The sequence below is a fragment of the Ictidomys tridecemlineatus genome, chromosome 4 (genome assembly GCF_052094955.1).
Source record: "Ictidomys tridecemlineatus isolate mIctTri1 chromosome 4, mIctTri1.hap1, whole genome shotgun sequence".
NCBI classification, from domain to species: Eukaryota; Metazoa; Chordata; class Mammalia; order Rodentia; family Sciuridae; genus Ictidomys; species Ictidomys tridecemlineatus.
Genome location: NC_135480.1, coordinates 44,686,817 through 44,709,646, shown reverse-complemented (window position 1 = coordinate 44,709,646; position 22,830 = coordinate 44,686,817). Strand labels below are relative to the sequence as shown.

The 22,830-nt window shown below is 42.0% G+C and overlaps 2 protein-coding genes across 3 annotated transcripts; both read right to left on the bottom strand.

Annotated features, from left to right (window-relative positions):
- Positions 1 to 6,583: 6,583 nt before the first annotated feature.
- Positions 6,584 to 9,095, bottom strand: LOC144377080 (serum amyloid A protein-like). The gene is made up of 4 exons (XM_078046383.1): positions 8,993 to 9,095; positions 8,485 to 8,576; positions 7,223 to 7,361; positions 6,584 to 6,774 (listed from the first exon to the last, which is right to left on the bottom strand). Exons 2-4 carry the CDS (start codon positions 8,570 to 8,572, stop codon positions 6,636 to 6,638), a joined length of 366 nt encoding a protein of 121 aa, XP_077902509.1. The 5' UTR covers positions 8,573 to 8,576; positions 8,993 to 9,095; the 3' UTR covers positions 6,584 to 6,635.
- An 11,338-nt stretch (positions 9,096 to 20,433) lies between these two features.
- On the bottom strand, positions 20,434 to 22,411 carry LOC144376771 (serum amyloid A-1 protein-like). 2 transcript variants are annotated; one of them, XM_078045048.1, is made up of 3 exons: positions 22,324 to 22,411; positions 21,058 to 21,196; positions 20,434 to 20,609 (listed from the first exon to the last, which is right to left on the bottom strand). In XM_078045048.1, the coding sequence occupies exons 1-3, from the start codon at positions 22,409 to 22,411 to the stop codon at positions 20,471 to 20,473; spliced, it is 366 nt and encodes a 121-aa protein (XP_077901174.1). In that variant the 3' UTR covers positions 20,434 to 20,470. The 2 variants fall into 2 exon arrangements, with proteins under 2 accessions (XP_077901174.1, XP_077901175.1); XM_078045049.1 differs by having other exon boundaries at positions 20,471 to 20,522.
- Between the last annotated feature and the right edge of the window lie 419 nt (positions 22,412 to 22,830).

Below are 22,830 nucleotides of genomic sequence, written 5' to 3'. Positions count from 1 at the left end.
GAATTTCACAAGTTCAATCATGCATCACTTAAAGGCAGGGATGTGTTCTGACTGATGCATGAGGCTGTCACGCTGTTGAATGGACATCTTCGAGTGACGGTCAATCAGTCCATGGGGCCCCTCTAATCCATCAGGACACACAGTGGATACAAATGTATGAGACTGCTGCTGTCAGCACAGGGCATAGTGTTCTACAGCAAGGCTTTCTTTTACTAAGAAGAAGTCATAGTGTAGACTAGGAAATACCAATAAAATGTGGGGTAGAGTCAGGCTTGGTGGCTCATGCCTGTTATCCCAGTGACTTAGGAGACTGAGGCAGCAGGATCACAAGTTCAAGGCCAAGGTCAGCAACTTAGTGAGAAGTCTTAAGAAACTTAGAGAGTCTCTGTCTCAAAATTAAAAGAAAAATAAAGTCTGGTATGTAGTAGTAGCTCTGTGGTTAATTGCCCTTGGGTTCTAATTTAATCCTCAGGACCCCCCCCATAATAGTGTGACATAGTAAATACATAAACAGTAACATAGTCATTTATTATCATCATCTACTATTATATTCATATAGAACTTTTGGTGTAATACTTTTATGTAACTGGCAGTGTTGTAGGTTTGTTTACAACAGCATTACACAAACATGTGACTAATAACCTGGAGTACAGTGTTATTGTGGTTATCACATTGCTAGGTGGTAAGAGTTTTTCACTCCTATTATTCTATGAGCATGACTTTGTCTATTCATGTACCAGTTAGTGAGTACCTTCTATGGGACAGCCACTCCATGAGGTGTTGGGCAGACTATGGGCATCAAATCCAGGCTGTGTCTTCATAAAAATGAGGCTTATAATTGGGGGATAATGATTATAAATATATAAGAGAAATCTCACACTTATTTGATGATAAAACCTGTAAGATTCCAATCAATAAAAAGGAATGATTATGTGTCCAAAAATTTGATTAAAGAAAAAGTAAGGTTTCACCAAGGATCCTATGATTGTATTCTCCCTAAAGAACAACAGTCTCCATTACTCTACCAGCCAAGAGATGAGGAAGGAAGGGCATACAGCAGGAAGATCAAGGGTATGGGTCTTCTAGGTAGTAGATTCAAGAGAGATGATAGGTAGATACTTTGTTTTTTTATATTATTAATATTTTAAAAATTTAATATATCTTGGAAGTCCTTCCATATCAGTTTTGTGTTATTTATTTATTTGTTTGTTTTTAACAGCAGCACATGATTACACTGTTTGAATAGACCATAATTACACAACACAATATTGATGGCCTCTGTGAGTGTTACTCATATTTTGCTATTGTAAACAAAACAGGCTTATACTTCATTTATTGTTTATACATTTCTGGAAAATGTACATTGCTTATACATCTCTAGAATAAATATTTAAGTAAGTGACATGGTGAGAAGATATGAGACTTTAAAAACTTTTAGGTATGTCACAAATTACCTTCCATGAGGTCTCTATAAATCTGCACTCTCACCAAAATGAGTGAGAATGCCTAGATCCACACTTTCTCTTACATAGTATACTATCAAACCTTTTGATGTTTGAAATTTTGGTAGATAAAATATAGCTCAGTGTAATTTTAGTTTGCATTTCTCTTATTATAAGCTTGATTTCACGTCCTCTCCTATGCTTAAGAGACATTTGTTTCTACTGTCATGTATAACTAATTAGAACAAATAAAAAATAAATATTTAAAAAATTTTAAAAAGAGCCATTTGTATTTTTTAGGAATTATACAATGGTATCTTCTGTTCAAAATGGTATTTTTCTTATTGGTACTTGGAGGATTTATTTATTATTTTGCAAGAATTTTTTTAAAAATATTTTTTAGTTGTACATGAATGCAGTATCTTCATTTTGTTTATTTACTTTTATGTGGTGCTGAGGATTGAACCAAGTGCCTCACACGTGGAGGCGAGCACTTTATGCTGAGCCACACCCCAGCCACCAAGAATTTTTTATACAAGGAAAAATTAGCCCTTTTTCTTTGATATGAGTTACAATTATTTCTTCTAGCTTGCCATTTATATTTTACTGTGGTGACTCATTATGCAAAGTAATTCTATATATTCTTTATTCATATTTTCTTTAGTGCCCTCTAAATTTGGTGGTATAGTTTGACTTTCCCTACTTCATATTCCATGGGTGCTGCAGATTTTATTGTTGCTATAATATTTTCATTATTTTGTAACTATCCATTGCTTTTAAAATTTTAAAATATCGATAACATTTGCATTATTTTGTAAATATGTACTAAATGATCATATGCACTCATGACTAACTTGGAGATTTTTGTTCCGTTGACTAATTTTTCCTGTGCATGGCTCAGTACTACACTGGCCTACGTATTCAGACTGTATTCAGTGTCGTCATTGCCTTTGTTGCTCTCCTTTTTTAGAAGTAGTTGAGGTTCATTTTCTGTTATTTCCTTTACCTGTTAGTTTTTGCTTCCAAAAACACTGTGGATGGTTTTTACAAACTGTGTTGCCCACCACCTGTCTCAACTGTCTCCTTGTCTGTATGGGTGTTTCAGTCGATGTCTGGGGTGTTCAGGAGTCCCAGGTCCTCCCCTGCCATTCTCTCTACACCTGTTTCACTAGGCCTCAGGCCACTCTTCCTCTGCAACCACATTAACAAGATCAGCAAAGACTCCACATTGCTTAGGCAAGGGTCAACTTCACAACCTCTCAGATACTACTGACATTGATTCTGGAACTCCACATTCTCCAGTCCTCCTTCCCCAATAGCTGTTCCTTTTCACTCTACTGTGCTGAATCCAACTTTTCTCAGGACTTCTAGCAAATGGAGACTCCAATGGTAGATACTGAGAACAAGCTCCAAAGACCATGCATAGTCTTTTTTGTGGAGGTCTTGGGGGTACTGTGGATTGAACTCAGGGGCACTCAATCATTGAGTCACATCCCCAGCCTTATTTTCTATTTTATTGAGAGACAGGTTCTCACTGAGTTGCTTAGCATCTCACTTTTGCTGAGGCTGGCTTTGAACTTGTGATCCTCCTGTCTCAGCCTCCTGACCCGCTGGGATTACAGACTTTGCAACCACATACTAATGAAAAACTTATTTCTCCTTGAGCAAAGTAAAGTTATTAACAGGGCCTGGAGATGTGGTTCAGTGAGAGAGTGCTTACCTAGCACGCATGAAGCCCTGAGTTGGATCCCAACCAACACAAAATAGGAAACAAACAAATAAAGAAGGTGACTAAAAAAAGTGTTTTGGAAGCAAAAAAAAAAAAAAAAGTTAGGGGGCTAGGGATGTGGCTCAATCGGTAGCGCGCTCGCCTAGTGTGCGTGCGGCCCGGGTTCGATCCTCAGCACCACATACAAACAAAGATGTTGTGTCCGCCGAGAACTAAATAAAATGTTAAAATTCTCTCTCTCTTTCTCTCTCACTCTCTCTTAAAAAAAAAAAAGGAGATCATTAAAAAAAAAAGTTAGTTAGTATATAATAAAATAACCTCAACTTGGCATTTTCCACATGATAGCTCTTAAAAATATGTGATAACAAAAAAAAGTGTTTGTATATTCAAGCATAAGGATAAAGAGTGACAATATAAATCATAAATTCTTGAGTAAACAAGTACTTTCTTCTTTGGATTAAACTCTGATATATATTTAGGTTACAAATTCTAAGAAGTCAATTGATGTTGAGATAGGAATTTAGGATAGAGAGATATACCAAATCTGAAAGGAAATGCCCATGAGCCATTGAGATGCAGAAAGGAGAGTTGTACACGTTGAGCAACTTGCCCTTGGCCTGCTCCCTTGTAAAATAAAGAAAATACACAAGTGCACAGAAAAGTGGCGCAAAATTATGCAGCTCCACCCTGGCTCTATCTCCAGACTGGTCCCAAACCACAGCTCCTCTATAAATGTCGGACCTTCCCAACCCAAGAAGGGACTTCTCCCTCCTGAGATAGCCCACATTCTCCCTTGAGTGTGCACCTACTTTAATAAACCTGTCTGTGCCTTTGTCTGTGGCTCAGTCTGAAATGCTATTCCCTTATGCATGCCAAGATCCCCACTGGTCCTGAGTTGAATTTCCCCTTCCCTCTGGGAACTTCTCAGACCCTACTCTGGAGACACATCTTCTCCCATGACAATGTGATCCCTTACAAACTGGTGAATGAATTTCTCTATTTCATTTCATAATTTCATTTCCATGTATTATTTTTAGTAATAATATCCTGATTAGGAAGTTTTACATATCTACACTTAAGATTGAAAAGCTCACTTGGATATAAAAGTCATTCTTTCTCTTATGCTTCTCTTGCTGTTGCCCTAATGCTTTAAAATCTACTTAAATACTGCAACAAATAATCTACTTATGCACATCCACATATCAGCATTACACTCCTTAAAAAAACTTTTTTTAGTTGTACATGGACATAAAACTTTTATTTTATTTATTGATCTTTATGTAGTGCTGAGGATCAAAATCAGTGCCTCACATGTGCTAGGCAATCGCTCTACAAATGAGCTACAGTGCTGTCCCGAGCATTACTGTCTTTTGACAATTTTTAACACCTTCAAACTTGACCCTCCCTGAACCCTAAGTTAAAATACCTTGAGACTGCTCTCACCAGCCAGTCTGATGTCAATATCCATACCATCATGTTGATCTTGCACATGTCTTATTCTGAAATAACCTCACCCTCATATATCCCAAATCTCCTTTACCTCCATGTCTACTAGTGCTTTCAGATAAGAACTCTATGAGAAAGTTCTCTTGGGATTTACTATAGCAACAGCTTCCCTACTAATTAAATTGACAACTAATTTAATGACTTTAGCTTATAAATATCACTTTATCATCAATCTCCTACCCTTAAGAGTCTTCCTTCATTGCATTTTCAAAGCAAAAATGGAGACCAGTAATCAGTTTGTTTACTGTGAGCCCCATATCCACATTTCCTTGACTGTCTGTGGTCCTGGAGCTGAACCCTCTAAACACCTCACCCTGGCCAGCTGTGCAGGATGCTAATCTTTGTCAGTAGAGGGCATTGGAGGAATAGGGGGAAATGAAGACCTGTCTTCCTTGTGCCCTGTTTTGGCTTCCCAGGCTCCTGTGAGGATCCTCCCCTGCCACACCCAGTGACACTCAGCCCAGGGACTTTTAGTGAAACCTGAAGGACGTGGTTGTTTCAACAATTTCGGTGGCACCTCAATTAGATTTTCCGTGTGTTCAACAGCACCCCACTTCTGTTAGCCTGAGCTGCCATAACAAGGTACCACAGGTGGCTTCCACACAGATATTTATTTTTCAAAATTCTGAACACCAGGATGTGCTAGATGAAGGTACACACTAATTGAGCACCTGGTGACTGTGCTCTTCCTGGCTTACAAACATGTACCTCCTTACTGTGACCTTGTGGGTTGCAGAGAGAGTGAAGCTCTTTGTTGTCTTCACTCATAAGGACTATCAGTTCAGGTCCAAATACAGACACTCTGGGAAAAAGGCTTCAGCACATGAAGTGGAGAGCATACAACTCATTCTAGAAATTCATCCCATCCACAGCTGACTTCCCAGAGAGATCAGCAGCATGTTTTCTGCTACTCCCATGAGAATAGCCTCTGAGCGGGTTTATAGCTCCCTCACCCCACATTCCCAGTGAGCACAGTGGCCTCCTGGACAGCATGCTATCAAGTTCCATTGCTATCTCTATAGACTTCCTGTTTCTCAGCTTTGACTGTGGCACCCAGCAAACTTTCTCTCCATGTAATGGGTGATAGATTTGATAGGAGAACCAAATGTCTGCCTCTAGGGAGGATTATACAAAGATTATATTCTCCTATATTCATTATTCATAGTGGTAACTCTTGTTAATAATTAAGCATTCCTTGTATTAAAATTTCCCTTTTCAACTCTCTGCCTGGTTTGTCTCCTACACGACCTGACTGATAAGGAGATCTTTTCTACCACGACCCTTCTTCACAAATACAACACCACAAATGGTGTGCACTTACATCTTCATTTAGGCTTGAAATAAGGCAATAGAAATAGAGTGGGAGACACTGCTCTGAAGGTATTTCTTGGATAGAATGAACAGAATTTGGTGAACAATTGGCTTTTCAGATGTTGCTAAAAACTAAGCAGAAAACCAAGATGGTGGTATCTGGGGCAGGATTCCAGAGCCAGCCTTCCCATAGCCATGCCTCATGTCTCCAAAGGCAGACTCACTGAGGACTAAAGCCCTGGGGGCAGAGAAGGTGACAGGACACAGTTGTCAGGAGTGAGGTGATCAGGACATGGAAAGGTCTGGAAGTAGCAACAGCTAACCACGGGGCCTGGACAAGTGAGAGAATCTGATTCTGCGAAGGCTCAGTGCCAGGGTCTGTCCTGTGTGACCTCTAAAATCAAATCTCCTACACCGTGAAGTGCAGGCTGGATCTTCTTGGAGTTTACTGTTCATCACTTTGTAGCAAACATCCCACCCTCAATGCAAAATATAACAGCCAATTGCCAGAATTTCTATTTCTTATGCATTTATTGAACAACAACTGTGGGCCATTCAGCCATTTATTTGGACACAGGATGCAGCGATTTCATATCCCAATCTTTGGGGGCTCACAGCCAGTCTTCTGAGACAAATAAAGATGAAGCTCAATATTGACCAGGCAGCCCTTTAGGTCTGTATTTATTAGGGTCTTCTCCTCTCCTGCCTGCTCTGTTGGCTTCCTGGTCTGCCTGGGAGTCCTCATGTCCACGGCCAAAAAATTGCTGAATGTTCTCTCTGGCATCACTGAAATCAAGCAAGGCAGCAAAGAGATTCCTCAGCAGACTGATAAACCTCAGGCTACCCTCCCAATTCTCTGCTGTCCAGGGGATGGCTCAGAGGGGAGCCCAGGAAGATCAAGGAAGAGGGGCTGAGATACCACCCTTGCCTGGCACAGCCCTACTCAGCCTGGCTCATCACCCTGAACCTGGATGAACAGCACCAGGGAGGGAGGGTTAGCGATTACTTTGTGGCCCTCCCTTTCTCTAGTTCTGAATTGGCACACATATCGTCAGCCATCTCTGGCTCTGTCAGTGACAAAGGCCCTGCACTGGCCATGGTGGAGAGCTAGGTAGAGTGGGCAGGAGGAAGACTCAAGCCTCACAAAACCTGCTGCCAGGCTCATTCCCTCCTGATCCCCAGGGCAGCAAAGCTCTACTCACCCAGGCCTGGCATCCCCAGGAACCTGCCTTACCTGATCACTCTTGCAGCCCAGGCACCCCCAGGTCCCCTTCGGGCAGCGTCATAGTTCCCTCGGGCATGGAAGTATTTGTCTGCACCTATGAAATTTGCTTCTTTCATGTCCTGGTAGGCTCTCCACATGTCCCAACTTCCTGAATTGGAAAAGAAAAGACAAAAGGGATATCAAGTAACATAAAGATCGTGACAACACTTTCAAGGGGGATCCAGGAATTAATATATTCAAGATTTCATCCTGTGATTTTTGCACCCATAGATATCATGGGTTGAGTGGATTCGTCTCTATTCCTAGTTGACTTCTGCAAGTCACTCTAGTGAGAGTTGTTAGGGGCCACACCTGTTTGTCTTTGGTGGTCCACTGTGCTGGGGTGAGCTTCACCATACTTAGATGTGCTATGTTTAAGGACAGAAGGGAGGTGTGATTGTCAAACAGAATTCCTCAGCTTCAGCACTGTTGAAAAATTGGGTCACATGGTTCTCTGTTGTTCAGTGCTGCCCTGAGTCCTGTAGGATATTCACCAGCGCTCTGGTCTGCCACAATTTGTTGGGAGCACATTCTCCCAGTGGGACAACCAAAGACATTGCCCCACATTGAAAATGTCCCCTGGGCCAGCACATTACACCAGGTCCAGAACCACTGTTCCAGAATGAAGCTCCATGTGATTAGAAATTGCAGTGAGGGAGGGGGCATCCAGAAGGGGAAAGCCTGGGTGGGCTGCAGACATGAGGCACTTCTGCCCTGACTCCCAAGGAAAATGTATTTCTGTACCCTAAATGCACATCACTGTGACATGAGTGCCTCTGGGCAGGCTCAGTGAACTGCACTGATGCTGTGGTTGCTTGAGGAAACCCTAGTGTAATGGTTCTCAGCTGGGTTGGCCTGTTTTGATCACCTGGGAAGATACTGAAAGACCTGATGCCCAGAACACAACCCTGCCCAATTCCTCAGACTATATGAGGAGGAAGAAAATCCAAGCCTCCACAGGGTTTAAACTCCAGGTGATTTCACGTGTGCCTGACATTGTTGACAATGGAATTTTAGGAAGTGGTGAGCAGACACATCAACTGGGCTAAATTGGCTTCATATATAGCTCATTGGAAACTCTGCTCTGACACCTGCTTTATTCATCCCTTTTAAGAAATGCTCCTCAGTAAACTTGGAGTATCCTGCCACACAAGGTAGCACAACATAAGACTGGCTCCAGTCCTTCAGAGTGCTCCAAGTAAACCCTAGAGCCATCTCTCCACCACCCTTACCTTGAGCAGCTTCCCTCGTGAATGACAAAACCCCACCGCTGACTGCCAGGACCAAAGAGCAAAACACCAGGCCTGTGAGAAGCTTCATGGTGCTGAAATGAAAGAGAGGCATAAGCAGACACAGATGAGACTGGCACCTTTCCATTTGACATTTATATCCTAAGAGAGCCTGGTTGTTCATTTCTATGGTTCTCATTATAGTCCTAGTAGTTCCTCTAGGAAATTTGGCAATAGGAACTCACTTGGTACCAAAAGCCTTCACTCTGACCCCATCATCCCTGAATCCAAGTCTAAGAGAATAGCATGGTGGCTCCAACAGAGGATAGGGGAGTTGGGACCAGATTGCCACTCTAGAGGAGGCTATAATACATTCTCCATGTGTCCCCTAAACCCAATCCACACCACACATGAGATAAATAAATAAATAAAAGCGTAAAGGATCATTACATTCAAAGAAAAGCACATCTTGCTAGGAAAGAGAAAACAGAGTAAGGGTTTAAAAACTCACTTCTTGCACTTGACAATCACCTGATGTCTGGTGGAGTGGATCTGCTGGTCACTGAAGGACAGGGAGAGAAGGCTGCTATTTATCCTGAGCCTTCCCCTCTGAGGTCATGGGCAGGGAGGGAGAGCCAACCTGCATTCCTGGAAAGTCTCTGCAGGTCATTTCCTATAAAAATCTGCAATAGAAATCTTACTGGACTCCAGGTGTTCTTCATCCACAGGTCATTTTCCTCAGTTGTGCAATTTGAAGACACAACAGAGCTTTGCTCTGCATTTGGCAGCTCCATGAGTCAGGTGAGCAGCTCTGCTGCTTAGCTCTGAGAGAGAAGAGGTAATGGAGATGAGGTGATGGAGGGGCAGGGAAAGAGCACTAAGATGGTGCCCCAGTGTGCTGTGAGGTGAGGAGCAAGAGGGGCTCCTGCAGCCAGGATCTTGCTTTCCAAGTCACTGACTCAGGAAGGGGCCTGCTGGGCCAGAGGGCAGATGCTTCAACAGTGAAGCCCTGCTGGGTTTCTATCTACAGTCCTTGAGCTACAAAACTGGCAGGCTATCCCCACACACCTCAGGTGTATCTAAGCTCTCAAAGGCATAGAAAATGCCTGCTTAGCTGATTTAGCAAATAGAAAATGTAAATCCTAGAGACCCACATAGTGGGAGGAAAGTTTCTGGTGTAAGGAGCTCAAGTGTAGTTTAAGAAGCTTATAATAAAGCATTATGGAGGTAAAATCTGCAGTGGGAAAATGGGAGCCCAATTGGGGAAGCGTTAAGCATCCCGGCAGGTGAATGTTGGGGAGAGCACTTTGAGTTATATTACCCTGTGGATTTTGCATGGTGGGAGTGTCACTATCTGGCCTCTTTCACTGTGAATCTCAGCCAAGTAAGCCCTGCTCTGCAGGAGCTGGTGCTGGAAATGAGTTCCAGGTCTCCCACCAGAGCTCAGCAGGGCTAAGGCTTGTATATATGTAAACAGTCACCAGCTCTTAAGAGAAAACCCCTCATTACTTACCTTAACCGAAAACATTCTAGAAAGAGAATTCTGAGCACCATAGTTCAGCCTAAAGAAAAGAACTCTCTAAAATTGAGTTAAAGAAAAAAGCTGATTCTGTGCCTGAAACCAAATGAAATTTATTGTTACCCCTTCCCTTTGCTGGATGCCACTTGGAGTAGCAAGGGCTACTCGTTCACTCAAACCTCCTGCTTCTTTAGTCAACAGTTATATTCTCATTTTTTTACTCATAAAAAGGATTACAGACTGTTACACTCTTTTAAATAATGTTTTTGTGTGTTATAGTTACACCTAGTAGTTGGATTCATTTTGAATAATCATACATGAATGGAATTCAATTTGCTCCATTTCAGTCCCCAGTGCCTCCTGGTTCCTCCCCCTTCTCTACTCCATTGGTCTTTCTTCTACTTATTTTTTTTAATTGGTGCTTTATAGATACCCATCAGGTGGAATATTCTATAAATTTTTTTAAAAATATTTTTAGTTGTTCATGGACACAATACCTTTATTTTGTTTACGTAGTTTTATGTAGTGCTGGGAATAGAACCCAGGGCCCCACACATGCTAGGCAAGTGCTCTACCACTGAGCTACAACCCCAGCCCCTCTCTGTGAATAATTTTGTCAAATTAATTCTGCTTTTCCTTCCTTTTCCATTCATCCTCCCTCCCCCTCAATCTCCTTCCTGAACTCCACTGATATTCCCTCTATCCTCCTGAGATCTGATCTCCCTCCTTTGTTCCCTTACTTTCCTCTAGCATCTGCTTATAAGAGAAAACATTAGACTTTGAATTTTCTGAGTCTGTCTTATTTCACTTTGCACAATGATCTCTAGGTCCATTCACCCATTTAGTGGCAAATGTCATATATTCATTCTTTTTTATTGTTGAGTAAAACTCTGCTTAATCCCTTCTAGATACTCACATTCTTAATTGAATAATATATCTAGCATATGGGAGAAGAGAGATATGTCAAGATTTTCTTTTTACTTTACATCTTATATGTATCAGATTCAAAGACCTGAGTGACAGCCATCCCTATTTGACCCTGGAAAGTCTATCCATGGGCCAGTGTGGTTGTGCATGCCTATAATCCCAGGAGAAATTGGAAGTTCAAAGCCAGCCTCAGCAACCAATGAGGGCCTAAGCAACTTAGCAAGATCCTGTCTCAGAGCTAGATGATGCTTTTTGGAATACAGTTTGGAACACACACTTGTAAAATGGACATCTGTTTCTAATGCACTCTCTTTCAATTACCCAGGTTCTGACAATGTAAGATTGTGTTTGTGATTACATAGTTGAATGGATTACAATATTTATGTATTAATTACACCAGAAGGATCTGCTAAGGAGTTTTGTTGCTGTTTTTTGGGGATGCTAGGGATTGAACCCAGGGCCTCATACATGCTAGGTAAGAAATCTACCACTGAGCCTTATCCCCAGCCCTGGTGGGTGTTTTAAGAAAACAAATTTCTGGGCCAGAATGTTGGAGGTGCTGGTCAGCAACTTTGAGTGGTCTTCAATAGGATCTGTATTTGAAATTTTCCCTGTTTTATAGGTAACTTGTACAGAGAACATTGCTTGTTGGAAAAGAGGGTGATAAATAATGTGGCCCAGACTCAAAATAGCACAGGTCAAAGAGGATCTGTGGGAGATGGAGAGGTAAAGAACGGAGAAATTGCAGTGGGACCAAAAGGACATAGATCCTACTATTCCACTTTAAAAGGAACTGAAAGAGGAGCACCCCATGGGTGAAGTAGAACATAAAGTAAGATCCACAGAGATAAGGTGGTTTTAGGTTGTTGCACTGGTGGATGAAGTAGGCAGAACAGTCTTCTGGCTTCAGCTCACCAGAAGGCAAAAGGGAAAGGGAAGGATGGAGATTGACCCAGAGAGAAACTATTTTTGTGCAGTAAAAATCAGTGAGCCCAGGAGAGATAAAGGCAACAGTGGCTCAGCACATGGGCCAGCAACAGAAGACGGGGTTCTTTCTTGCTCTGGTGCTGAGTGTGGGGTGCTGTGCAAAGGAGGGCAGAGTCATAGGAGCCAGCAGAAGGACCTCCCCAGAGGCCCACAGGGACTGCACAATGAAGCCATGGGGATGCCCTCCAAATCTTCTCCCACAGGGGCTAACACTATTCACAGACGTTCTGGACTGATGGAGGGCACTGGGAGGAGGGTAGATAAAACATGGTGGAGTGAAAGGTAGATAAGAGCTAAGGTTCCAACATGTGTGCAACAGGAAGCATCTATGAGTAGGAAGTTTGCTCTTAGAGCTGAGCACAGCCTACAAATGTGGATGCAATAGGTCTCCTAGGCCAGGTCTGCTTTTTGAGATGACCTAGACAGAGGAGTCTAGTCTCCCCCTGAGGAAGGGGTGCTCCCTTTATCTGTGAACTCATGGAGTCACAAACACTTTGTTCCTCTGTCATATAGGCACATGTCCTAGGAATGACTCTGTGTTCCTCATAAAGATGAATGAGCTGAGCTCTGGGACATATGCCTGAAATCACAGAGCACCAGGAGGCTGAAGCAGGAGCATCACAAATAAGTGGTCAACCTAGGCAACTCATAGAGACCCTGTCTCTAAATAAAAAGGTCTGGGGGTATACTTCAGAGGCAGAATGCCCTTGAGTTCAATTACCACTAACAAAATTAAAAAATAGAACTAAGGATGAATCTGCCTGTAAACCCTTTCTGAAGGGAAGCTTTAGAGCATCTGAGGGACTCAAGGACCAGCACCCAGGACACATTCTGCCCTGTGGCTTATGCTCTTCCTACTCTAGTTCTTGGCCTCCAGAACATCCCAAATGTTCCTTTCTCGGAACTTGTCAACCCCTTGTCAAGAGGAGGGGTGGTTTATGGTAAATCCCAGGTTGAGTGGTTTGGATTGGAAGAATGCCATAGGACACAGCAATCTCAGCTCTGGCAGCCAACACCTGAACATTGTCCCCTTGCTGTCTTGCCATGCTTCTACCACAAAGTTCCATTACTAAACATCCCAATCCTTTCCAGTAGAGGCTGTGCCACTAGGTTCCCTCCTAGCACAGATCCTCAAATCCAGCCACCTGGACTTGGAAGCAGCTTAGCATTGAAGTGAAGAGCCATGTCCTTGGCTCAGACAGACCCGGTTTGATTCTGCTCTGCCATACTGACGTTGGGGGGTGGGTGTTTCTACATCCTCGAGAAGTGCAGGTGACATCTGGTCAAAGACATGATTCTTTAGTGAAAGGCCACCTAGGAAGTTGGACATCAAATGGTGTCTATGTTTCTAGGTAGTGGGAAGCGCTCATGTTACTCTGGGTCTTCAGAATTTCACAAGTTCAATCATGCATCACTTAAAGGCAGGGATGTGTTCTGACTGATGCATGAGGCTATCACGCTGTTGAATGGACATCTTCGAGTGACGGTCAATCAGTCCATGGGGCCCCTCTAATCCATCAGGACACACAGTGGATACAAATGTATGAGACTGCTGCTGTCAGCACAGGGCATAGTGTTCTACAGCAAGGCTTTCTTTTACTAAGAAGAAGTCATAGTGTAGACTAGGAAATACCAATAAAATGTGGGGTAGAGTCACGCTTGGTGGCTCATGCCTGTCATCCCAGTGACTTAGGAGGCTGAGGCAGCAGTATCACAAGTTCAAGGCCAAGGTCAGCAACTTAGTGAGAAGTCTTAAGAAACTTAGAGAGTCTCTGTCTCAAAATTAAAAGAAAAAAAAAGTCTGGTATGTAGCTCTGTGGTTAATTGCCCTTGGGTTCTAATTTAATCCTCAGTACCCCCCCCCATAATAGTGTAACATAGTAAATGCATAAACAGTAACATAGTCATTTATTATCATCATCTACTATTATATGCATACAGAACTTTGGTGTAATACTTTTATGAAACTGGCAGTGTTGTAGGTTTGTTTACAACAGCATTACACAAACATGTGACTAATAACCTGGAGTACAGTGTTATTGTGGTTATCACATTGCTAGGCGGTAAGAGTTTTTCACTTCTATTATTCTATGAGCATGACTTTGTCTATTCATGCACCAGTTAGTGAGTGCCTTCTATGGGACAGCCACTCCATGATGTGTTGGGCAGAAAATAGGCTTCAAATCCAGGCCGTGACTTCATAAAAATGAGGCTTATAATTGGGGGATAATGATTATAAATATATAAGAGAAATCTCACACTTATTTGATGATAAAATCTATGATTCTGATCAATAAACAGGAAAGATTATGTGTCCAAAAATTTGATTAAAGAAAAAGTAAGGTTTCACCAAGGATCCTATGATTGTATTCTCCCTAAAGAACAATAGTCTGCAGCTACTCTACCAGCCAAGAGATGAAGTAATGATCTGGAAAAACAGAGGAAGGAAGGTCACAGCAGGAAGATCAAGGGTAAGTGTCTTCTAGGTAGTAGACTCAAGATAGATGATAGGTAGATACTTTGTTTTCATACTAACATATTATTTATATTTTTAAAATTTAATATATCTTGGAAGTCCTTCCATATCAGTTTTGTGTTATTTATTTATTTGTTTGTTTTTAACAGCAGCACATGATTACACTGTTTGAATAGACCATAATTACACCGCACAATATTGATGGCCTCTGTGTTACTCATATTTTGCTATTGTAAACAAAACAGGCTTATACTTCATTTATTGTTTATACATCTCTGGAACATGTACAAATATTCTCTAGAATATATTTTTCAGTAAATGACCTGGTGAAAAGATATGAGACTTTAAAAACTTTTATGTATGTCACAAATTACCTTCCATGAGGTCTCTATAAAGCTGCACTCTCACCAAAATGCGTGAGAATGCCTAGTTCCACACTTTCTCTTACATAGTATACTATCAAACCTTTTGATGTTTGAAATTTTGGTAGATAAAATATAGCTCAGTGTAATTTTAGTTTGCATTTCTCTTATTATGAGCTTGATTTCACATCCTCACCTATGTATAAGAGATATTTGCTTCTACTGTCAGGTATAACTAATCAGAAAAAATTAAAAATAAATATTTAAAAAATTTTAAAAAGAGCCATTTGTATTTTTTAGGAATTATACAATGACATCTTTTGTTCAAAATGGTATTTTTCTTATTGGTGCTTGGTGTCTTTATTTATTATTTTGCAAGAATTTTTTTTAAAATATTTTTAGTTGTACATGAATGTAGTATCTTCATTTTGTTTATTTACTTTTATGTGGTGCTGAGGATTGAACCAAGTGCCTCACATGTGGAGGCAAGCACTTTACTGTTGAGCCACACCCCGGACACCAAGAACTTTTTATACAAGGAAAAATTAGCCCTTTTTCTTTGATATGAGTTATAATTATTTTTTCCAGCTTGTCATTTATATTTTCCTGTGGTGACTCAGTATGCAAAGTAATTCTATATATTCTTTATTCATATTTTCTTTAGTGCCCTCTAAATTTGGTGGTATAGTTTGACTTTCCCCACTTCATGTTCCATGGGTGCTACAGATTTTATTGTTGCTATAATATTTTCATTATTTTGTAAGTATTCACTACTTTTAAAATATTAAAATATTGATAACATTTGCATTATTTTGTAAATATGAAGTACATTTAGAACCTGTTTTAACATAACAAAATATGTTTTCAACTTTACATCATTAAAATGATCACCTGATTGTCCCAATCCCATTCATTGAATAACCCCTCCCTTATTACTACTTTTTTTTTATTGTTGGTTGTTCAAAACATTACGTAGTTCTTGATATATCATATTTCACACTTTGATTCAAGTGGGTTATGAACTCCCATTTTTACCCCATATACAGATTGCAGAATCACATCAGTTACACTTCCATTGATTTACATATTAACATACTCATGTCTGTTGTATTCTGCTGCCTTTCCTATCCTCTACTATCCCCCCTCCCCTCCTCTCCCCTCCCCTCTTCTCTCTCTACCCCCTCTACTGTAATTCATTCCTCCCCCTTGTATTATTTTTCCCTTTCCACTCACTTCCTCTTGTATGTAATTTTGTATAACCCTGAGGGTCTCCTTCCATTTCCATGTAATTTCCCTTCTACAGAGCAATAGTAACAAAAACAGCATGGTACTGGTACCAAAACAGGCGGGTGGACCAATGGTACAGAATAGAGTACACAGAAACCAACCCACAAAACTACAACTTTCTTATATTTGATAAAGGGGCTAAAAGCATGCAATGGAGGAAGGATAGCATCTTCAACAAATGGTGCTGGGAAAACTGGAAATCCATATGCAACAAAATGAAACTGAATCCCTTATTACTACTTTGACATACATTCTTTATTATGTACTAAATGATCATATGCACTCATGACTAACTTGGAAATTTTTGTTCCGTTGACTAGTTTTTCCTGTACATGGCTCAGTACTACACTGTCCTACTTATTCAGACTGTATTCAGTGTCGTCATTGCCTTTGTTGCTCTCCTTTTTTAGAAGTAGTTGAGGTTCATTTTCTGTTATTTCCTTTACCTGTTAGTTTTTGCTTCCAAAAACACTGTGGATGGTTTTTACAAATTGTGTTGCCCACCACCTGTCTCAACTGTCTCCTTGTCTGTATGGGTGTTTCAGTAGATGTCTGGGGTGTTCAGGAGTCCCAGGTCCTCCCCTGCCATTCTCTCTACACCTGTTTCACTAGGCCTCAGGCCACTCTTCCTCTGCAACCACATTAACAAGATCAGCAATGACTCCACATTGCTTAGGCAAGGGTCAACTTCACAACCTCTCAGATACTACTGACATTGATTCTGGAACTCCACATTCTCCAGTCCTCCTTCCCCAATAGCTGTTCCTTTTCAGTCTACTGTGCTGAATCCAACTTTTCTCAGGACTTCTAGCAAATGGAGACTCCAATGGTAGATACTGAGAACAAGCTCCAAAGGCCATGCATAGTCTTTTTTGTGGAGGTCTGGGGGTTACTGGGAATTGAAATCAGGGGCACTCAATCATTGAGTCACATCCCCAGCCTTATTTTCTATTTTATTGAGAGACAGGTTCTCACTGAGTTGCTTAGCATCTCACTTTTGCTGAGGCTAGCTTTGAACTTGAGATCCTCCTGTCTCAGCCTCCTGACCCGCTGGGATTACAGGCTTTGCAACCACATACTAATGAAAAACTTATTTCTCCTTGAGCAAAATAAAGTCATTAACAGGGGCTGGAGATGTGGTTCAGTGATAGAGTGCTTCCTAGCACACATGAAGCCCTGAGTTGGATCCCCACCAACACAAAATAGGAAACAAGTAAACAAACAAGGTCACTAATAAAAAGTGTTTTGGAAGCAAAAAAAAATTAGTTAGTATATAATAAAATAAACTCAACTTGGCATTTTCCACATGATAGCTCTTAAAAATATGTGAAAACAAAAAAAAGTGTTTGTATATTCAAGCATAAGGATAAAGGGTGACAATATAAATCATAAATTCTTGAGTAAACAAGTACTTTCTTCTTTGGATTAAACTCTGATACACTTTAGGTTACAAATTCTAAGAAGTCAATTGATGTTGAGATAGGAATTTAGGATAGAGAGAGATACCAAATCTTAAAGGAAATGCTCATGAGCCATTGAGATGCAGAAAGGAGAGTTGTACACGTTGAGCAACTTGCCCTTGGCCTGCTCCCTTGTAAAATGAAGGAAATACACAAGTGCACAGAAAAGTGGCACAAAATTATGCAACTCCACCCTGGCTCTATCTCCATTCTGGTCCAAAACTATAGCTCCTCTGTAAATGTCGGACCTTCCCAACCCAAGGAGGGACTTCTCCCTCCTGAGATAGCCCACATTCTCCCTTGAGTGTGCACTTACTTCCTAAATAAACCTGTCTATGCCTTTGTCTGTGGCTCAGTCTGAAATGCTATTCCCCTATGCATGCCAATATCCCCACTGGTCCTGAGTTGAATTTCCCCTTCCCTCTGGGAACTTCTCAGACCCTACTCTGGAGACACCTCTTCTCCCGTGACAATGTGATCCATTATAAATTGGTCAATGAATTTCTGTACCCAAGTTTTATTCCCATGTATTATTTTTAGTAATAATATTCTGATTAGAAGTTTTACATATCTACAGAAGATTGAAAAGCTTACCTTACTTGGATATAAAAGTCATTCTTTCTCTTATCCTTCTTTTGCTGCTGCCCTCCTGCTTCCAAATCTACTTAAATACTGCAACAAATAATCTACTTATGCACATCCACATATCAGCCTTACACTCCTTTAAAAAAAACTTTTTTAGTTGTACATGGACATAAACCTTTTATTTTATTTATTGATCTTTATGTAGTGCTGAGGATCAAAATCAGTGCCTCACATGTGCTAGGCAATCGTTCTACAACTGAGCTACAGTGCTGTCCCGAGCATTACTGTCTTTTGACAATTTTTAACACCTTCAAACTTGACCCTCCCTGAACCCTAAGTTAAAATACCTTGAGACTGCTCTCACCAGCCAGTCTGATGTCAATATCCATACCATCATGTTGATCTTGCCCATGTCTTATTCTGAAATAAACTCACCCTCATATATCCCAAATCTCCTTTACCTCCATGTCTACTAGTGCTTTCAGATAAGAACTCTATGAGAAAGTTATCTTGGGATTTACTATAGCAACAGATTCCCTACTAATTAAGTTGACAACTAATTTAATGACTTTAGCTTATAAATATCACTTTATCATCAATCTCCTACTCTTAAGAGTCTTCCTTCATTGCACTTTCAAAGCAAAAATGGAGACCAGTAATCAATTTGTTTACTGTGAGCCCCATATCCACATTTCCTTGACTTTCTGTGGTCCTGGAGCTGAACCCTCTAAACACCTCACCCTGGCCAGCTGTGCAGGATGCTAATCTTTGTCAGTAGAGGGCATTGGAGGAATAGGGGGAAATGAAGACCTGTCTTCCTTGTGCCCTGTTTTGGCTTCCCAGGCTCCTGTGAGGATCCTCCCCTGCCACACCCAGTGACACTCAGCCCAGGGACTTTTAGTGAAACCTGAAGGACGTGGTTGTTTCAACAATTTCGGTGGCACCTCAATTAGATTTTCAGTGTGTTCAACAGCACCCCACTTCTGTTAGCCTGAGCTGCCATAACAAGGTACCACAGGTAGCTTCCACACAGATATTTATTTTTCAAAAATTCTGAACACCAGGATGTGCTAGATGAAGGTACACGCTAATTGAGAACCTGGTGACTGTGCTCTTCCTGGCTTACAAACATGTACCTCCTTACTGTGACCTTGTGGGTTGCAGAGAGAGTGAAGCTCTTTGTTGTCTTCACTCATAAGGACTATCAGTTCAGGTCCAAATACAGACACTCTGGGAAAAAGGCTTCAGCACATGAAGTGGAGAGCATACAACTCTCTCAGAAATCCATCCCATCCACAGCTGGCTTTCCCAAGAGATCAGCAGCATGCTTTCTGCTACTCCCATGAGAACAGCTTCTGAGAAGGTTTATAGCCCTCTCACCCCACATTCCCAGTGAGCACAGTGGCCTCCTGGACAGCATGCTATCAAGTTCCATTGCTATCTCTATAGAGTTCCTGTTCTCAGCTTTGACTGTGGCACCCAACAAACTTTCTCTCCATGTAATGGGTGTTAGATTTGCCTAGGAGACCCAAATGTCTGCCTCTAGGGAGGATCATACAAAGTTTATACCCTCCTGATTTATTATCCATAGTGGAAACTATTGTTGATAATTAAGCATTCCTTGTATTAAATTTTCCCATTTCAACTCTCTGCCTGGTTTGTCTTCTACATGACCTGACTGATATGGAATTCATTTCCACCATGACTGTTCTTCACAAACACAAGGCCACAAATGGTGTGCACTTACATCTTCATTTAGGCTTGAAATAAGGCAGTAGAAATAGAGTGGGAGACACTACTCTGAAGGTATTTCTTGGATAGAATGAACAGAATTTGGTGAATAATTGGCTTTGCAGACGTTGCTAAAAACTAAGCAGAAAACCTAGATGGTGGTATCTGGGGCAGGATTCCAGAGCCAGCCTTCCCATAGCCATGCCCCGTGTATCCAAAGGCAGACCCACTGAGGACTAAAGCCCTGGGGGCCGACAATGTGACAGGACACAGTTGTCAGGAGTGAGGTGGTCAGGACATGGAAAGGCCTGGAAATAGCAACAGCTAACCACGGGGGCCTGGACAAGTGAGAGAATCTAATTCTGCGAAGGCTCAGTGCCTGGGTCTGTCCTGTGTGACTGCTGAAATCGTATCCCCTACACCCTGAGGACCAGGCTGGATCTTGTTGGTGTTTATTGTTCACCACTTTGTACTAAACATCCTACCCTCAATGCAAAATATAACACCCACTTGCTAGAATTTCCATTTCTTAAGTATTTATTGAACAATGACTGTGGGCCATCCACCCATTTATGTGGACACAGGATGCAGTGATTTTATATCCTAAACTTTGGGGACTCTCAGCCAGTCTCCTGATAGAAAATGAAGATGAAGTTCAGTATTTATCAGGCAGTCCTTTAGGTCTGTAAATAATAGGATCTTCTCCTCTCCTGTTCGCTCTGTTGTCTTCCGGGTCTTCCGCCGAGTCCTCAAGTCCAGGGCCAAAAAATCTCAGGATGTTATTTCTGGCATCACTGAAATCAAGCAAGGCAGCAAGGAGATTCCTCAGCAGACTGATAAACCTCAGGCTACCCTCCCAATTCTCTGCTGTCCAGGGGATGGCTCTGAGTGGAGCCCAGGAAGATCAAGGAAGAGGGGATGAGATACCACCCTTGCCTGACACAGCCCTACTCAGCCTAGCTCTTCACCCTAAACCTGGATGAACAGCACCAGGGAGGGAGGGTTAGGGATCACTCTGTGGCCCTCCCTTTCTCTAGTTCTGAATTGGCACACATATCCTCAGCCATCTCTGGCTCTGTCAGTGACCCAGGCCCTGCACTGGCCATGGTGGAGGGCTAGACAGAGTGGGCAAGAGGAAGACTCAAGCCTCACAAAACCTGCTGACAGGTTCATTCCCTCCTGATCCCCAGGGCAGCCAAGCTCTGCTCACCCAGGCCTGGCATCCCCAGGAACCTGCCTTACCTGATCATTTCAGCAGCCCAGGCACCCCCAGGACCCCTTCGGGCAGCATCATATTTCCCTCGGGCATAGAAGTATCTTTGTGAACCTATGAAATTCGCTTCATTCAAGTCCCGGATAGCTCTCCACATGTCCCAACTTCCTGAATTGGAAAAGAAAAGACAAAAGGGATATCAAGTATACATAAAAATCGTGACAACACTTTCAAAGGATATCCAGGAATTAATATATTCAAGATTTCATCCTGTGATTTTTGCACCCATAGATATCATGGGTTGTTGAGTGGATTCGTCTCTATTCCTAGCTGGCTTCTGCAAGACACTCTAGTGAGAGTTGATAGGGGCCACACCTGTTTGTCTTTGGTGGTCCACTGTGCTGGGGTGAGCTTCACCATACTTAGATGTGCTATGTTTAAGGACAGAAGGGAGGTGTCATTGTCGAACAGGATTCCTCAGCTTCAGCACTGTTGAAAAACTGGGTCACGTGGTTCTCTATTGTTCATGGCTGCCCTGAGTCCTGTAGGATATTCACCAGCGCTCTGCTCTGCCACAATTTGTTGGCAGCACATTCTCCCAGTGGGACAACCAAAAACATTGCCCCACATTGAAAATGTCCCCTGGGCCAGCACATTACACCAGGTCCAGAACCACTGTTCCAGAATGAAGCTCCATGTGATTAGAAATTGCAGTGAGGGAGGGGGCATCCAGGAGGGGAAAGCCTGGGTGGGCTGCAGACATGAGGCACTTCTGCCCTGACTCCCAAGGAAAATGTATTTCTGTACCCTAAATGCACATCACTGTGACATGAATGCCTCTGGGCAGGCTCAGTGAACTGCACTGATGCTGTGGTTGCTTGACGAAACTCTAGTGTAATGCAACTCAGCTGGGTTGGCCTGTTTTGATCACCTGGGGAGATACTGAAAGTCCTGATGCCCAGAACACAACCCTGCCCAATTCCTCAGACTATATGAGGAGGAAGAAAATCCAAGCATCCATAGAGTTTAATCTCCAGGTGATTTCACGTGTGCCTGACATTGTTGACAATGGAATTTTAGGAAGTGGTGAGCAGACACATCAACTGGGCTAAATTGGCTTCATATATAGCTCATTGGAAACTCTGCTCTGACACCTGCTTTATTCATCCCTTTAAAGAAATGCTCCGCAGTAAACTTGGGGCATCCTGCCACACAAGGTAGCACAACATAAGACTGGCTCCAGTCCTTCAGAGTGCTCCAAGTGAACTCTAGAGCCATCTCTCCACCACCCTTACCTAGAGCAGCTTCCTTCATGAATGAAAAAACCCCACCGCTGACTGCCAGGACCAAAGAGCAAAACACCAGGCCTGTGAGAAGCTTCATGGTGCTGAAATGAAAGAGAGGCATAAGCAGACACAGATGAGACTGGCACCTTTCCCTTTGACATTTATATCCTTAGAGAGCCTGGTTATTCATTTCTACGGTTCTCATTATAGTCCTAGTAGTTCCTCTAGGAAATCTGGCAATAGGAACTCACTTGGTACCAAAAGCCTTCATTCTGACCCCATCATCCCTGAATCCAAGTCTAAGAGAATAGCATGGTGGCTCCAACAGAGAATAGGGGAGTTGGGACCAGATTGCCACTCTAGAGGAGGCTATAATGCATTCTCCATGTGTCCCCTAAACCCAATCCACACCACACATGAGATAAATAAATAAATAAAAGCGTAAAGGATCATTACATTCAAAGAAAAGCACATCTTGATAGGAAAGAGAAAACAGAGTAAGGGTTTAAAAACTCA

Excerpts from the sequence above, each read along its gene's own strand:
- LOC144376771 (XM_078045048.1), bottom strand. The coding sequence starts at position 22,411 with ATGAAGCTTCTCACAGGCCTGGTGTTTTGCTCTTTGGTCCTGGCAGTC. Across the intron at positions 21,197-22,323 it reads CATGAAGGAAGCTGCTCTAG|GAAGTTGGGACATGTGGAGA; the intron begins GTAAGGGTGGTG and ends TTTCCAATTCAG. Across the intron at positions 20,610-21,057 it reads TGGGCTGCTGAAATGATCAG|TGATGCCAGAAATAACATCC; the intron begins GTAAGGCAGGTT and ends GCTTGATTTCAG.
- LOC144377080 (XM_078046383.1), bottom strand. The coding sequence starts at position 8,572 with ATGAAGCTTCTCACAGGCCTGGTGTTTTGCTCTTTGGTCCTGGCAGTC. Across the intron at positions 7,362-8,484 it reads CACGAGGGAAGCTGCTCAAG|GAAGTTGGGACATGTGGAGA; the intron begins GTAAGGGTGGTG and ends TTTCCAATTCAG. Across the intron at positions 6,775-7,222 it reads TGGGCTGCAAGAGTGATCAG|TGATGCCAGAGAGAACATTC; the intron begins GTAAGGCAGGTT and ends GCTTGATTTCAG.